General features: G+C 42.6%; 1 protein-coding gene across 5 annotated transcripts in view; it reads left to right on the top strand.

Moving 5' to 3' along the window:
- LOC143316832 (glucosidase 2 subunit beta-like) overlaps positions 1 to 18153 on the top strand; it is a 124356-nt gene that overhangs the window by 14351 nt on the left and 91852 nt on the right. For all 5 annotated transcript variants that reach the window (XR_013076625.1, XR_013076626.1, XR_013076627.1 and 2 more), the window contains exons 7-8: positions 2683 to 2749; positions 6935 to 7013. Coding sequence is in view for 2 of the 5 variants with exons in the window: in XM_076724539.1 (XP_076580654.1) it covers positions 2683 to 2749; positions 6935 to 7013 (146 nt within the window). In the remaining 3 variants the exon portion in view is untranslated. The remainder of the gene's footprint in view (positions 1 to 2682; positions 2750 to 6934; positions 7014 to 18153) is intronic.

The raw sequence follows: 18153 nt of genomic DNA on the forward strand, positions 1-18153 counted from the left end.
ACTCACTAGCAAGCATAAATGTAGGACTTGCACTAATATCTCTGCTGTCTAGTTAGCTAAAGTTACTGTCAGGCACACTCTCTTATAGAATAATGCTCATCCCATTCAAGATATACAAGGATCTGTATGCTGGGCCTGTTCCTGCAAATGAGGTAAAACTGAAATTTACACAATTACAGATACTTTTCTTTCTGCAATATGTCCTGTGTTCGTGGATGTCTTTATTATATATTTGCCTGTAGCCCCGTACAATATATTTGGGATTTTGCATAGGGCAGTATGGATATTAAAAAACACATAATATGCAGTGAAGACAGTATTTGTCAGATTGTCTCTGAGGATTTCAGCAGAACTTCCCCCGAGGTAACCAGGATGCAACAGATCCAGTTCCAAACGTTTCATGTTCCTGCTGCTTATACTCCCATTTCTCCCCACAATAACAAATGTAAAATGGAGACTCATCAGCTGCTGAGAAATGTATATTTTCTATTCAAATAAACACAGAAGTGGATGAACATTTTTTTTTATTCATCTTGATGTTTTTCCTCATTATTTGATTCCTATTCCTTCAATACGTTATGAATATTAACTTGCAGTGCCTTGAAACTTGAGATAGGCAATCAATCTCAGTGAATATTATGCAGCCTTTTGCTTCTTAAATAGTTATTTTTACAGATATTTTTGTGGTATGTTAAACTTTTATTAGAAAGGTGGTAGAGACAAAGGTCAGCAAAGTCGTTACCCAGAGTTGAATTGGGGATATTGCAGCTCATTGTCGGCACCTTAACCCCCAGGCGAGCACCCTGTGGTCAAAGCAAAGGTAAGCATTGTGGAAAATCTTGAAGAAGCTCATCAACTGTATTCACATCGCTGATGAATTTGTGAACACGTTCAAATCAGTAAGCCATTGATCTCGTTCGCTGCAGTGTGCTCATTGTGCTGCAGTGTTTCCTGAGTGCTCATTGTGGTGCTGTAAACCCATACCATCCCATGCCCCCTTTAGGTTAAAAGCCTCATTTGAAGATGCTGTCTTTATATTTACAGTATCGTCTCTGAAAAGTAAAAAAAAATCAGTACAATACCTACAGCCTTTTCATCCATTTCCATCTCAAAGCATTTTTTCCTTCCTCAGAAAGGAGTAAATTCCTGCCTGGAAATATTGCCTAGTAGTGTATAAAAGGAGGCAACATGTCTGTTTTGTTAGCCTTGGAGTGCAGAGTCTACAGTAACAAAGAAAGCTCTGTGTGGATGCCACGGTCTGTAGCCTAGGCATAGATCTGCAGTCTCCTGCTGATATGTTCCATTTTCTCTGTTCTCTTCGTGCCTCTCTTTTTTTTTTACGAGTGTGCTGCGCAATCGCCAGTGCAACATGGGTGGATGAGTGATGGTGTCCATTAGTAAACATAGCCCCCTATATGTGCCATCGGCCTAAAGAGCCAACGTCTTGAACCTCCATTCTCTCTCTGTTTTATTTTGCCCTCCTACTCACTTATTTTCCACATTCTTCCCCACTCTTCCTCTTACCTTTTTACCACATCGCCCCCACTCCATCGTTTTCTTTCTCTGCCTCCCTCTCCTCCCTTCTCCATCTATCCTCCTTATGGTTGTTTTTCATAGCTACAGCTCCGCGGCAGAGGCAGGGATGAGACCATTTCTCTTCCTTCCTTTGTGCACTCATTTTCGCGAGACGGAGCGACAAGAGGATGGGTCGAGAATGTCAAGCATTAGGTTGGGAATAGAGCGCTGTTCAAACAAAAGAATAGGCCACTAATATGACAGATGCTGTGTGTAGTGCTGAGGAATATTAGCAAATCTTGAGGCAACGACGGGGGTGAGGAATCTGGCTTCTACACAGACATTTGCTGCTTCCAGTCATGTCGTGGGTGACGAGCACAATCTTGAATCTTTTTTAAGCTTAAATCCAAGAAAAAATATCTTTCCGAGATTAATGTTCATTTTGGCAAGGCTGCATTTATGAGCTGGGGTTTAGTTTTTTATGTTTTATACAACCCCTGCAGCACACACTCCACACAGGCGCTCTACTGTACACTGGGAAAGAAAAAATGCTAATTTCACAATTAGCTTTTCTGTAATTAGTACGGAAAGGTAATTGCAGCGGATGTGCAATTAGCATTATGTAAAGTGCTTTTCCCCAGACTTAGGGGCCAATCAGTTTGCCCCTTTACATTCTCCGTGCTGCTGATGATGTGGGAGATGCTTGGTACCGAACATAAGAGAACTTCCTCTCCCTCCCACTCCAATGAATGCGATTCACAAAATGAATCAGTTGGGGTCACATGCTCGCTGGAAAGGGGGTTGAGGAAGTTTTTGCGTCCCCTTTTCATCTGCCTGTGAATATGAATGGAGAAGAGGGAAATCACTGTCATACCAGCCGTTACAGCACAAAGCCTCCTGATTGCATTCTGGACTCTGACACGCTTTTTTTTTTCCTACAGGGAAACCAAATGTTCTTGCGCAGCGTGACTGACTCATTGCCTGATTGCCCAAAAACCTCCATCCCCCCGCCGCTCCCCACGTTTTTAAATCCAACTCCAGCTCTGTCCCTTTCTCCATCCCTGCCTCTCAGTTTGCATTCAGATGGATTAGTGTTTATGTTGTAGAAAGAAGTATAACCTCCGTCAGGTAATTTAGAATTAACCCATTTGTGATTTCTCCTTTTAGGTCTCAGACGTCAGAACAGCACAGTAACCAGCATGTTCAAGTTACTGGACAGCAATAAAGATGGCAGGTAACTAACATGCTGATTATTCCATCTCTGACAGTTGAAATGTTCCCAATTTTCCCAATTTTAATGATGCTAGAAAAGATGACACCCTCCCCCCAAAGCCCATGCATGTCTTAAAATGTTAAATAAAAAAGAGGAATATATTGTATTAATAGTTGAAAAACAGTGTTTTGAATTTCTGGGATCCTCTGATTCTGTTTTTTAAAGGCCGCTGCTGATATTTTTACACTGAAACAGTTTTTCCCTCAGGTTTTTACTCTTGCCAGGGTGAAAAGGCTTCTGTCACAGTATTTAGATTGCTATGAAATCCAATACTAAAGAAATTCTTAAAGCATATTTGCTCCCGGTTTGGGCTTTTCTCCTCCTACTGTGCAGTTTTTTAAAAATGTACCAGAGTGGCCATGAAGGCCGGGGAGCGTGGAAAAAAAAGAACAAGGTTGAAGGTTTCAAATCTGGCTCTAAATTTTCCTTTTTTCTACCAAATGATCGACTGTCCTTGAACACTGTGCTTCTCTTACTGAACTGCCCAGTGAGCAAGGTTTAGTGAAGTGAATATAACTGTGGCACATTTTGTGCTCAGATGGTGACAATATGACTGACATTGTACTTTTAAATCGTGTTGTAAGGGTCAGCTTCAAAATACAAGTTAACAACTCAAAAAAAAGAAGGGATGTTCAAGCACCCTGCAGTTCCTAATATTCATGATAAATGTAGGTCTTTGAGGTGGAAATCTTTTTCAATGGAAAACTCAGCTGATTCATTTAAAAGCCCCCAGCTAATTACATAATATCCTTCATCCAATCATGTGTTCATAAAATGGTGAACCTCGCTCCATCCTCGCTTGTGAACAGCTGAGCCTTTCCAGGATGCCCCTGATGAGCCTGTTTACCTGTGGAAGGTTCCAAACAGGTGTTTTTGGAGCTTCCACAACTTTCCCAGTCGTCTGTTGCTCCTGTCCCAACTTGTGGAATCGGGGTTGTATTAAGTGTTCTAGACAACACATGAAGACAAAGGTCGCTGTATGTAAAGAATAAAGCCTGAAATGTTTATCAGTCAGGAAGAGGGGTGCTGTGGGAAATATTATGATGTCGGACGGGGCAACAGATCCACAGAAGTCGTGTTCACTCGCTTGTAATTCTTGTCGTCCTTGAGAGAAATCCTGCTAATGCTGCGAAGTGACAGAAAAACAACCAACGATGAATCAGATCCATAAAGCTTGGGTTGAAATAATGAGTCACATTTTCGCTCTCACATTTATTTTTATCTTATATCACCCGTGCCATAAGATAAATGGGTGTTTCTCGAGCACCTAATTCAAATCAATATGTACAGTATATGTACTACACTCATTAGTTCCACCTTAACTTCTGATGCAGCGGAGTCTCATCAGTCTGAGTTGAGTGCACACATCTCCTTCCCTGAAACCTCTTCTACCTATTTGTTCTGCAGCCAGCTTCAAAAAGTAATTCATTGCCGTATGTGCATTGTTTAATCTGCAAGTCCCAACAGACCCACTTGCCCCCCCGCCCCCCCCCCCCCCCCCGCACCGAGTCTCCCAGCTTCCCCTCCCAGGCTCACTAACTTGCTGTCGTGAGCAGTGTTTAACCTCTGCCAGCTTTAAAGAGAATGGCATCCATTTTGCTTTCAGGAGAGATACTTAAATTTGCTGGTGGCTTGCAGAAAAACAGAGCGCGCGATATCCAATGAAGCTGCCCCCTTCATGCTTTTTTTTTTTTTTTTTTTTTTTTTTTTTTAACACTGCTGTCCCCACCCTCGCCTTCCTCACCTTTCCACACCACGCCTGGAAAAATCAATACTGCTTAAGCTAACTGGGCATATTCTCCTGGAAAGGAAGCGAGGCCGGGCATAGTAAACTGAAAGCGCTATAAAACATATGGCTGCGTCGAGGACGAAGTGCTTGTGCAGCGATTTTCCAGGCAGCGCTATGTGCACACTTATGCATTCCCGCGCCTGGATGTGTACCATTATTCAGCCCTTCTGCCCCCCCCAATCCCCTACCCTCCCCAGCTCTGCCTCCATCCATCCACTCTATCCCCTCCATCCCAAGCCGTGTCTCTGCACAGGCCTGCGCTTAAACAAACACATTACTAAGCTGAAATATCTGCAAGTGCCCGCTTATTTCTATCCAGCCGTCGTTTCAGTCCGTCAGTGGGATCCAGTGAGCTGGCTATCTTGAGGCGGGACATGCATTGATGCCCATTTGAATAAAGCAGGAGGCGGAGGCTCTGTGTATGTATGCTACATCACCATTTTTCCCGAAACGCTCTGCAGGCGAGACACCAAAGTGTCGAGCTCGATTTAGTCGCCATTACGATAAATGCAAAGTCCAAAGTCACCGGTACACCTGATGCTTGCACATTGCCAGGCAGTTTGCTGACTTTGAACCGGATTAGCATGCTCATCGCACACTCTTTATCTTGTAAAAAGCTCTCAGCTTGGTCCCTATGGACACTTAGCAAAACACTACCCCGTTCTTAATCCACTCGATTGGAATTTCTAATTATCTTTAATGCAGATTCACAGATAATTGTTCTCTCATTTATACTGTGAACTAATCTCATTTTTGTGTCCATTTAGCCACCAATAATTACTTCATGACAAAAATGCTGACATTTTTTTTTTCACCAAGTTTTGAATCCTGTCTGAAATACATAAGAGAATATGGAAAGGCTATTATTCCTGTGATTTGTGGGTTAGCAGGTTCAGGCGTTTCAGTCACATCCAGAGCATATAGTTAGTAAAGGTTAAGTCTGGAAGTTTCTTCCTATCAGTTTGTACTATGGGGAGAAAAAAGTCTCCCTCACACATTGGTCATTAAGGTAGCTTCTGGACCTCCTTACTATTATTGCATCCCGAACCACCACACACAAGTGCAACCCACTGTGCCAGCTGGCAGGCAGTTGGCAGCCCAGTGCAGGATTAACTGGTACCAGTATGCTGGCCTATAAATAGAGTCTACCAACTGCTTCAGGAAATGAACCATGATGGAGCCTCCCAAAGGCCCACGAACAGGTTGTGCTTTTTATCCCCTCCTCTCTGTCAGGATTATAAGTGTATGTGTGTGAGTGAGAGCGAGTTCCCTAATGTTCATCACTGTCTCTTTCAGTCAAACCCGCTGTAGGTGTGCAGCTGCTTTTACAATGCTGTGCTCTATACGTATGTGTGTGCAAATGCCCGCGTGATTGGGGCCGAAGCCAGTTTTCGTCACACGTGTTTTTAGAGCTGCAGCCACTGTGCCGCCTCACAATGGAGAGAGCCATTGTTTTTCTTCAGCACTTACCCCGAGCATTGATCCTCTATAGTGGAACAAGCTCTTTGCTTTGTATGTTTGCCTGCTCTTCCGCTTTTGATGGACCCCCGGGATTGATCCCGGCCATGCAGTCATTATCTCAGCTCAGTAATGTTAGTTTAGGTGGAGCCTCTGCAAGAAAGACACCAGCAGGGAAGAATAGCTGAAGAGAAGATCTGAGTGTTTTAGGATAAGAGGTGGTGTGTGTGATTTTTGATTGCGCTGTGTGTCGTTTTGTGTCGTGTGCCGCCCATTGTGTCACGTGCCACTCAGAGTCAGATCTGCTAAAAATCCAGTCCAATGTTGACTGGGCCCAAACCCACCCACCCAAAAAATGACAACTTTGAATTTATCCTCATATCAGTTGAAACTCCGGATGAAAACAAAAATACCGACTGGTTCATTTAGCACCTTGTGCACTGTGGTTCATGCTTTGTGAAGCCATAACATCGTGCTTTAGGTCCGAAAGTCCAATTTTTCATTATCACAAAGATTTTCCCAGCAAGTCCAGTGGAAATGTTTTGCCCACACTTGTCCGCTCTGGAATACGTGCCTTCTGAACAGGCCTCGACATGTTCAGAGCATCAGTCGTTAAAATGAATTAAAGCTCATGCCTCTTCCAAAATGTGCTTTAAACTGTGAGGCATGCTAATGTGCTAGCAACATTTTGTTAATGCACTTGAGGGGATGAATGTAGTCAAGAACCAGAAGGACTTTCATTCAGCTCGTGAAGGCTTTTATTATTTATTTATGGAATGAACCTTAGTATTGTTTCTATTTTGTACATTTTAGTGTAGGGGGTAAAAATGGCCCCTGTCATTGTACCAAAATACTAAGACTAACTCACACTGCTATCATCTTTTCTTTCCTTTTTCCAGTATAACAGTGGATGAAGTTCAGGCTAAAGTGGCACTCATCCATGATGAAGAGCGAGTTCTCTCTGAGGACGAAGCAGTGGTAAGTTGCTTTTATTCATACAGGTTATAGTGAAATGCTGGCGGGTATTGTGGGGGGCTATTGCCTTTACTCAGGTTGAGTATTTTGCAAGGCTTTAAACCATGGTCCTATCTGACCTTGAGGTACTTTACAAGGTATTGTCAGGTACAGTATATGATCTAAATACGTTTGTGTACAGCATGTCCACTTTTATTTTTAGGAGAGTATCATTTAAAGGACAATTATTTCTGTATTTTCCTTATTGTCAGTGCATCTCATGAGAAGACCAACCTAACATGGGAATGGATTAATCAGTTCCGAAAACAGTAATGTAGATGTTAGCGAACATAACTGAAACAGGAGTAAATAGTGCACTTGTTGGGAACTATTTACAGATGAATACACATTTGGTGCACAAGTGAGTGTTTACAGTCCTGGTGGATGTGAGATTGAATGAAAATTACAAGCTCACAATTGCACATCAGCATCTAATGTAAATGTTTTAAAACATCCATTGTTAGCCACACAAGTCAAGTTGGGTAGTTTAGCACTTTTCAGAGTTGCTAAACAACAGGCTGATACAGATCTACATCCACCTTGCCTTCTCTGTGATATTTGTTTCTTGCCTGAGTTGGCTGTCTGTCTGGGTCCACTGTTTTCTCCACTCGTACAACAGGGTCCCTTCCACATTCATTTGAATTCTGAATAGGACGAGCACAGTTTCCCAACAGTGATTTTCCCTCAAGCTGCAATGTGTGAGAATGCGGCTGTCTGTTTCACTTTAAACTTGTTGAGCCTCCCTCTTACCAGGCAGCAGATATCAAAATCGCTGGCTGTAAACAAAATGGCTAGGGCTCAATTTTTCCTCTTCTTCTCCCTGTTCCTTTTTCTATTATAAATGGCAATTGGTATGCGCAATCACACACACAAGCACATGCACTAAACAAAAAAACAAAAACAATAAAAAGCTCTTGGGTTCTCCCACTGCAGGGCCGTAAAAGTTCAACTTGTGAGCAGGTTGTCACGTTGCTGAAAAAGTGTTCACAGAGATTTTTTTAAAAATGACGTTAGCTGTATGTACGCTTTGAGCAGAAATGGCCTCCACTCCACAGGAGTGCATCTTGCATTAGCCTGCTAATTTTAGCTGCTGTAAAACATCTAACCAGAGAAATCGTTAGATGTTGTGGTGTTAGTGAAAAACAAAAAACACCTAAGCAGCACCCAAGCTGTAACCAAAATGAAAGGCTCACGGATGGGAAAAATCACCGCTCATTTGTTGTTTCTGCTGGCTAACGGGGAGGCATTCCTAATGAATCCAGCTGCATCTGAGGAGGATGAATCGGTATGAATATGCATGAATATGAAAATGTGTACTTAACTGCAACCACAACAAACGGTGATCAAGCTGGGCAAATTAAACAGGGTGCCATTGACAGTACTTAACAGGCAATTTACATTAGAACTGACAAGCGGCCCTGTGTTAGCACCTTAATCAAGGTCCAAGGGCAGCAACAGTTCTACCGTATGAGAAGTTAATTCCGTGTACTGGGAGGGATTTCAGATAAGTGATTTTGCTTTGCTATCGCCTCTTTGGTATTTCTATCATGAAAATACCTTTTCTGGGGACCTTAATTCTGCAGGTATGCTGCTGCACAGGCCGTGCATATCCTAAATATGTGTAAATCCTTTCAGGTTGATGAATACGTGTTGTTGTTGAGAGGACACAATAACACAATATTCATGCTGTTTCCTTTTTTTTTTGTATATGTGGGCAGAAATGAAAATAGAGTTATTTCCTCATCGGTGCTCAGCTGTAATGTCTGAAGACCTTGATTACCTTTCCTCTGTCACACTCAGGGATAGGGCCATACACATATATATATATATATATGTATACATTTTTTTTGCACGCTTATTCAATTTGTGTCATTTTTGCACCTTTTTATTAGTTTCCCCCTTCTTTTTCCTCGCTCTTAAGAAGCTTTGGCCTCTACAGAAAATTCAGTTTCCACTTCAGCGGCCCAGATAATTCAAGAACAGAGAGGATTTTCAGGAGGACAATTTGATGATCAAAGGAGGCACTCCACTCGGGAGGGAAAAGGGATATTCTGACGTGGCGCTCCCTCAGTATTCTATCATTATGTTATGGCCCTCCGTTCCTGTAGAAACCACCGTTAATGTAGATTCAAGTTCAGCTGCGTTTAGAAGGTAATCATAGGCATCCGAGAAGAATGTCTTGCCACCGTTGACAGAAAAGCGCCATTTTGGTCGAGTTTTCTCCTTCTTCAGAGTGTTAAAGACAGTGGAGAGACCTGAAGAGAAATCATTTCAGTACTCAAACTGAAGCATTTGCACTAAATCGACTCGTAGCAAAACCTTGCAAAGAGAGGACCGTCCTCTCTTTTGGCATTAACCGTAGGACAATGCATTCTCAGGAGCGCTGATGTGTGACCAAGCTCGGACTGTAGCTGTGTGCTGGTGAACAGAGCTGCAGGAAATTGCCTTCTCTCGAGAAATAGGCATTTGTGCAGAGGTGAATTTCACTTATCCATCTACTACCCACCCGCCTTCCTTCAAAGCCCCTTACTCAGTCTACCAGAAACGGAGAGAGGCTGAATATACAATGTTTTCTTTTTGAACGGGGAAACGAACAAATCCCCTGATTTTTCAAAAAATGCCTTGGCAGCGATAAGAAAGGAGCAAAGACGGTCGAATTTCATTTTTTTTAAAGTGCGCAGATGAAAAGCGTTGCTGTAGGTGCACTAAAGGTTGGGAATTCCCCGTAACAGCTTGCTTGTGGGTATGGAAGTCTTGCTTGTTTCACTGTTAAGTAATATTGGCTATACCCCTGGGGTTCCTATATACAGTGGAAGAGGAAGCTGGCATTAGTTGGTAACAAGGCAGAAATGAAGACAGTGTAGTTGGGAGGTAGTGGTGCATGGACAAAGGGGAACAACAGAACCTTAAAGATCTCATTATAATGAACTCTTTGGCATCTATAACTGCCTTTAAGAAGTCCTGAATGCTATAGCACAAGGAGACTAAATGCTCCATTTGTCGGTAAACTGCTTGGAAGTTGTATTTTCACTCACATTATAGAGTTGAAGTTTGTTATTGAGTAGTTAACAAAGCTCGTTTTAACGTCGATTTAGCAGCTGTTCTGGAGCTTTTGATCGTATCACATGATCTTTATCAGCAGATGGGGTTTGGCACGTCATGGAATAAGTACATGATGAAATTTCCAATTATTTCTCTGATCGCTTTATGACACTTTTTACAAAATTGTCTCAAAAACTTAACTTGTCATAAATGCAAATAGGATACAGTAATTAGTGGTGAAACAATTAGTCGATTCATTATTAATTGTCAGGAATTTCCTGCATTTCTGACAGTGAAGTAGGCGCTTTAATACATTTGAAATGACAAGCATTTTCAGTGGTTTCAGCTTCCCTAATGTGAGTATTTGTAGCTTTTGTCTGTTTTGTACAATCGTAAATTGAATATCTTTGTGTATTGGACAAAGACAAATTAATTGCTGATACAAATAATCTTGTAAAAATGCTTCCCATAAAATGTTTACAGTCATCAGCAGTAGAAAGCTTCACGTTGTTTCATCGTGACAGACTGACAGCATCCCACAGATCCAGAAAGCACCTGCAAAGCAAGCCGGCCTGACGTGACTTCACCTTTCTATCTTGGCAACGACGCCGATCTCTCTTGATGTTCACAACATTCAGCGATACGCGAAAAAACAAACCAAAAAACAAACACACCCGGTGTCTCGCGTTGCATTTCCACCCCAAGTCACCAGCCACAAGGTCAGCCGCACGGCCCGGCTCTTCACACCATCTGTTTGGACTGGTTGACATTTGGCCCTGGCCAGCACTGAAATCTCACTTCAGAGGGGGGGCCCCGGCATATTTGCATTCTGTTTTATATCAAGACAGCAGATTTCAGCTATTCAGCTCTCGAAGGCAAGAATCAGATCTTCCCTGAATTTGCAAGACATTACTGAAGAGAGAGATTTCATGGTACATATTGAATCAGCATGTACCCTCTACAATGTTGTGCTACATACAGTAAAATGGCCTTTTCCTGCACTGCAGTGCTGCATATAAATTTCTCATTACACCCAGAGTCCAGATATAACCCCCAACTGTAATTGTTGCACATTTAATCAACCCAAAAGACTGGCAGGTTAGAATTCAAATCAGCAGGCGTCACAGTGCATCCCGCTCGATGATGCCTCGCCAGCCTCCAGGAGGGGGCAGCAGGCCTCTAAGTTGAGTGCGAGCTAATGGAAAAATGGAAAGTCACATTCACAGGTCATTTAATCTCTTTGTTTTGTCATGGGCTGGGCCTCCGGTGCTGCTTTCCTGCCTCGCTCTCTCTGTCTCTCTCTCTGAAAAAAAAAAAAAGAGAGAGATCCCTCCCGTTCAGAAAGGAACAATCCTCATCTGCCTCCAAGAATTTCCTTTTTCATGCATTTGCGGGGAGGTTTTGTAAGCTTGCAGTGATTCTAGGATTTAATTTGTGTGGTCTGAGGAGAGTTCTGGATGGGACTATGAGAGCAGGGATTTTTTTTTTTTGTATTTAACTTTGTGAAATGCCTTTTTTTTTTAGAGCGATATATGCTCACTGTGAGTAACCTAAAAGTTTGATATCTGCAGACCTAAGCTGTACTCTCACTGATCTGACTACATGGATGTAGGCCATGATGTTACAGTTGTGTATGCACAGGCCTGCCGTTCCACGCTGTGGTTGCTTGTGGATTATACAGTAGTGAAGGATAGCCATACACGGCTTACACTGCATGATCTCAGTAACTTCGATGGTAGAATTAGGTATGTGCAGGCAAGCCGAGTCATGGTAGTAAACACTGGCAGCCATATACGGGTTTTGCATATCATTTTCTGTACTCCAACAAGATTATAGTCTTGTGCTAAAAGCCTGCTGGGTATATGAGCCTATCTGGGCTGATGGAAAAAAGGGGTTGTCTGCGCCTTTCCCCCCTCAGTACCATTCATCACCTCCCATCACACGCGTCATGTTTTTGCTTCCCAGCTGGAGTGCTTTCAAGTTATATAATGCGAAATGACAGGCTGAAACCAGAGGTGGAGTGATATGCAGTTTGTAGAGCTGAGGTAGAGAAAACTGACCTGCTAAAAAAAATGCTGTAATGTGTCATGTTCTTTTGAGATAGGAGCGCAGCGAGGGGAGGCGGAGGAAGGATGGTGCGACGCATGATTTGGGTGGAAACTGTGAAAGACTTTTTTTTTTTTTTTTAATTCATTTCTGGGTGTGCACCTGACACTCCTCAATCTCTCGCCTCGCCCTCTTCCCCGGCGCCTCTAATCTTCTCCGCGCTCGTCTTTTGTTATGTAACTGTCGTGATTGGATGTGCCCGAGGTCACGCGGGTGGCGCAGGTAATGGAACCAGCAGGAGGTCAGATGCAAGAGAGGGAAGGAGCAGAGCGAAGAGGCATCGCTTTATGCTGCTCCAACAAGTCCTGACAGAGGCGTCTCACATCACGAGGCGTCTTATTTATCTGTATGTTTGCTGTATCTGTTTACCTGTCACTTTTTTCTTATTTACAGTTCGTTTCTCGACAGAGTTTTGCCGTTCTCATAAGCATCCAGACGAAATATGAACAATAATGGCAGGGAAAAAAAAAAAATGCAATGTATAAAAAAAATACAACACAGTGACAGACTTAAGAAAGTTGAATCCCACAGCTGTGTTTGTACCGCTTTGACTCCATCGCTGAAAATTCTGTCTTACAAGCAGTACTGACAAACCAGCCTTGAAGCAAGCTCAAGGCAATCATTTGTATTCTTATCAGCTTTAACCACTTGACAAATACTATTGATGTTGCACCCGTGTAACTGCAGCTCCCAAGAACAGAGTACACACTGTGCAAAGAGCGACGTCCGCGGAGAATAGACATCGGTTTCCTGTGGGACAGTCTCTGCAAGTGCCTCCCAGGTAAACACATTGATCACGGATCTTAAACTGTATCACAAGAACAGAAAGGATGTTTTACCAGTGGGAGCAAACTCTAAATACCCCCTAACATGTCAGGAGCATTTCAGATGGATTATTCCTAAATTATGCTAATGACAGAAAGAAGATAATCAGCTTATTTTATGTAGATGCATTTCTGTCTACGGTATGGTTCAGGGTGGATGGTATGTATGCTATATCATGATATAAGTCGTCATCCTTAAGGTTTCAGCCCTCGTTGATTTGGCGACACCTGTGGGCACTTGTGGTAACAACAAGCGCGGTTTAATAATGTTTTTGATGTGACGCTGCAGCAGTAGAAAATGTTGAGTGTTCATTAGCCGTGACTTCAGCTCTGATCCGGCTGTAGGAGAGGGAACAGTAAATAGTAAGGCGGATGAGGCTGAAATTAAAGACTGCCGGATTACGTGCTGAATTGTTTCCTGTGAATGCCTCATTTGCGTGAAGGCAATTTCAATCCAGTGCGAGAATGAAAAATAACATGTGAAGTTGTAATTACTGAATGTAAATGCTTTTTATTTAATGGGCAGCGTCAGAAAGGAGGTTTGAGTTCATGACAGCGTTAAGGAAAACTCTGGTATTTTTCAACCAGGGTCTCAGTTAGTGTGACCTTAGCATAGCTATACATCATAATACATTTGCACTTAATCACTGTTGTTGCAGAGAATCTCAGCAAAACATATCATTCACATATCATTCATAAGATATAATCATTTGGAATGATTGACTGAGTCCAGTAAACAGAGAAATTAAATACAGGAAGCAGTTTCCTGGATTATTAGCTGTAGCTAGCTGCCTCGGGAGCTGTGACTGGGTTTCCATCCAAATGTATTGCAAATTTTAAGCTTGTTTGCTTCCACAGCTGTTATGTAGAAAACACAAAGGAAATATGACAGTTCTGTTTTTTTCATGTGTAAATGTGAAGAAGGTTACATCCGATCTGTGTGGAGCGATGAGGAGGCTCCTTAATCTGCAGGAACAGCTTCTTCTTCTTTTCTTGGTTAATCGTTCGCTACGTCAGAGCTGCTTCCATCTCCCATTAAGTGCATTAAAACGTCAAACACGCGTAAAAACTTATGAAATTGGTTACTAGTTTTTTTTAATTTTGCTGTTTCTGTCAAAGTTTTTTAATATGATTCTTCAAAATGCACAAACACACAAACATATATGTTGGACATACGGCTCGTGACACAGTCGGCCACAATTAGACCCATTAATAAGAGATCAATATTGCTGTAAATTGATTTTCACAACCTTGAAACGTTTGATATGTTTCTCAGAATCTCATGTAACACACCAAACAAAAGTTTTAGAAACATGTCAAACTAATACTTGAGCAGCTCATTTTGTTCATTTGAAGTAAATTTGCTTGAGATGAATTAATCTAAACAACAGATGTGATCAGTAATCACAATCAGATTCTTCTGAAAGTCAATAATAATTAATGCCGGCCCTGAAGTGTTGTCGCGTGCTGATCACATGCAAACATGTAAATAATCAAGCCTGAGCTGCATTTGCTTGCGGACGAATTGCAGAATCCTGTGTTTTCTTTCTAAATATCAAGTCACGCCGTCTATCCTCTGACCCCGGACAGACCACTGGCTCCTGGAAGAACATGTTGTTGAAGAACCTCGTGTCCTCTGTGGAGAAACTGTTGATGTGTTTTTGTGTTTCCATGGTGACCCCGCCGCACAGCACATAAGACAATAATGAAAGCTCTCAAAGGCCGCAGGGGCACCAGAATAGTGCACGTCCTCAACGTTTCAGCCGTTGTGGCGCTTGGAGGAGTTACACAACCTGACGTTCACCCCGAGAATGTTTCCTTCCCCCATCATCTCGGGGCTTTTGAGACCGGCAAAGATTGGGCTTGCTAGCAAAGGGATGACACACGGAATGACAAAACTCCTGTGTCTGTCTGTCAGGCTTGGTCTTTATCCGACTGACATTTGCTGGCTCAGGCTCATCCAGGCTCCGGAGAAGCCAGGGATAAGAGTCAGACACAGATGGCTTTTTCCCTTGCAATTCTGTCTAGCGCGAGATTCAGAGAGGGGGGGGGGAGAAAATTGTTTCCAAATCTTCATCCTGTTTTTACAGACTCTCTGAAATATAATTGCCTCTACAAAAGTAGAGAAACCAGTGAGTCTTCACATACTGCAACAGTGTGTTATTGTCTTTTGTAATACGTTCTCTCGCTGTGCTTTATTCTTTTCTTTTTTTTTTTTTTTTGCTGTGCTGACCCAACCTATTGGTGATTAAGGCTTGATAGGGCTGTTACTTCAGCAGAAACATTTCTTGTCCTCTGAGTAAGTCAAAAGAACAATGCAAGAATGCCTTGTGCCATTTAAAACTGATGAGCCAAAGCCGGCATGAAGGAGGAGAGGGGAGGTGTAGGTGTTAAATTGATTGGCGAGAGAAAAAAGCATCTGCTTTGCAATAGCTTAACAGTTGCCTCAGAAGCACGCCTGCTATTGTTTCCAAACAAGAATACCCACTTCTGTGTGCCGAGGAGTGTCGCCTTCAGAAGAAATGTGTGAGAGGGATAGAAATTGTTGCATAAGAAACATTTAGAGACATCTTCTTTTTTTTTTTTTTTTGCAGCTTTCCAGGACCTTGATCTATTTTCTTTTTTCATAGCCGCCTCAACTCCTTTTCTGTTCTCCAGGCAGTTCAGAGTTAATACGTGGGCAGAGAACAAAAGACAGGGGATACAGGGCTGGAGTCAGCAGCTGATCCGATGACAGAAATGGCACCGAGGCGAGAGGGTCCCAGGTGTAGTCATGACTCAAGTAGCACTCCAAGATAGAGGGTTGTGATTGAGGGGGGCAAGGAGCGAAAAAAGAAACATGGGGGGCATCATGGAAGCTTGCATCCTGTGTGACAAGCCGCCTGTCGTGTGCATACTCCCTGACAGCAGGAAAAGCAAACAGACAGGACACCTGACCCCCTTGACCTTCACCAAAGTAAGACAGGACTCAGACTTCTGTTACTGAACAGCAGTGGCATGAGTGTGCACCTCTCCTGTCTCTGTATTTATTTCAGTGAAGTTGGTCCAAGCGTTAGACTCCACCGGTGCTCAGATACCACGGGTTCAGCAGAGGAGAGTTCCTGCTGCAGTGGTGAGACGGGCTGAAGTCCGGGCCTGTAGGTCCAAAGCATTGATTGTGGTTTTGATGCCCAGCTGAAATGTGCTGCGCGTGCAGACGACAGTATATGAAAAATGGACCTCTTTCCCCCAATATTCATAATGACCAGTCATCAGATGCCTCCAAAAGCTAAAGGAAAGCTAACTCAACATACCGTGTTAAACTGCAAACACACTGAACTCCTCCTCCTCCATCATGTTAAGCAGCAACAGCGAAGGCGTACGACAAAGGTAAAGCACAGTCTGTTTCAATCTGAGCATCGCAGATACACATGTTTAAATATAAACCAGTGTGTTGTTGATGAACAACATCTGCTCGGCAGTTTTTCAGTCTGGAGGATGATCTGAGTTCCACTGAGTCACTCGTCTTTTGAAAACCGGTTCTGTAGTTGATTTGTCACTAAACTGAGTTGCTGCGCGCCGACTTGGTTATCATGGTGTTGTTGGTCAAAACGCACCCACGCTCGCAGGTGGCAATTCTGTGCACCGGAGCGCACATTGTCTGGCTTTTACCGAACATCCAACAGTAGCAGCTGGTTAAAGAGTCAATGCTGAAAATACAGAGCAGTACTCTACAGAACATGCTCATATACAGACTGTGTGTCAGGCTTGTGTGTCATTTGGATACAAATAGCAGCTAGCACAGACACACGCTGTTTATTTGCAGGGTTATGAACACAATTTGTGGGTGTTTGTGTCCCTATAGTTCTATAACAAGGTTTAAACTAAGAACCTGATTATGCTCATGTTCTCATGCTTGTTTAATCTCGGCCTGCTGTGTTTGTTATTCAGTGCATTTCTACATGTACCTGGTGTGGTTGTGCGTCTGTGCACTTAAGTCCGGATCAGTATTGTTGTCACTCTGCCTCCCTGCTTCTTTCTCTTTTCTCACGCACTCCCCTCACTCCCTCTACAGAGTGACATTCATTAATTAAATATGGTGTACTGCCGCAGGATGTGCTTCCCTTTCCACTATCTCCAGACACTAATAATTACATTGGCATTTAGCTCCGTGATAAGCCGACCCTATGGCCTTTATGAAATGTTCCCTGGGCCCGGATACTGAGCAAAATATAGACTGATGCCGTGCTATATATCGATCCATCTGCCTGTCTTCTCGCTTTTATCTTAAGAACAGAGGCAGAGTTCATTAGCATGGTTAAAGAATCTAACAGCAGCAATCTGATTTCTGCGTCAGTAAAGGCTGAAACTGAGCTTTGCTGTAAATTTGCACGGTGTCATTTTGTACATAGGTGGGCTAAAATAGATACGATAAATTGTCAGCAAGCAGTGAAAAATGCCCTTCACAAGTTCAAACAGCTCCGGCAACAGATGTTTTATTTTATCCATCCAATAGTCAAACCCCAAAGATATTCAGTTTACAATCAGAGAAGAGTAAGAAAACCCCCCAAAAAAATCACATTATAGAAGCTGAAATCGGTTATATTGCCACTTTTGCTTAAGAAAGTACATAAATGATAATTGGATTTTATCAAAACTGCTGCTGTTTGTTGCAGCTCGAGTAGACGTACCGCTGATATGCTGTGAAAACAACATTTTTACTCCATGACTTATCTCCTCCAATATGTACATACGTAATATTTTACTGGGATCGCTTGAATGTTACTAAAATAAAACAATGTGCGCATGTGATGGATAGACGGATGGATAATTGGATGGAAAATAAATATTTAGACGTTTCATATTTTCATCACTGATTAAACTGTCAAATTCTGTTTTTAATTAATCCATGAATTAGTTTAGTCTGCCGTGTCAGAAAATGGAGAAAAATGCCTCACTGCCTCCCCGAACCCAAGGTGAGGTCTTCACATTTCTTGTCCACAAACCCAAAGACATTCACTCTGGAGGAATACAAAACAGCTCTCAATTAATTTCCTGACGATCAGCTAACTGATTAACGAACACAGTTTTTAAGAATTCAGCATTGGTATGCATGTACCATACCTGTGCCAAAAATCAAGGCTGCTACCTGA

This window comes from Chaetodon auriga, chromosome 24, assembly GCF_051107435.1.
Source record: "Chaetodon auriga isolate fChaAug3 chromosome 24, fChaAug3.hap1, whole genome shotgun sequence".
Lineage (NCBI taxonomy): Eukaryota > Metazoa > Chordata > Actinopteri > Chaetodontiformes > Chaetodontidae > Chaetodon > Chaetodon auriga.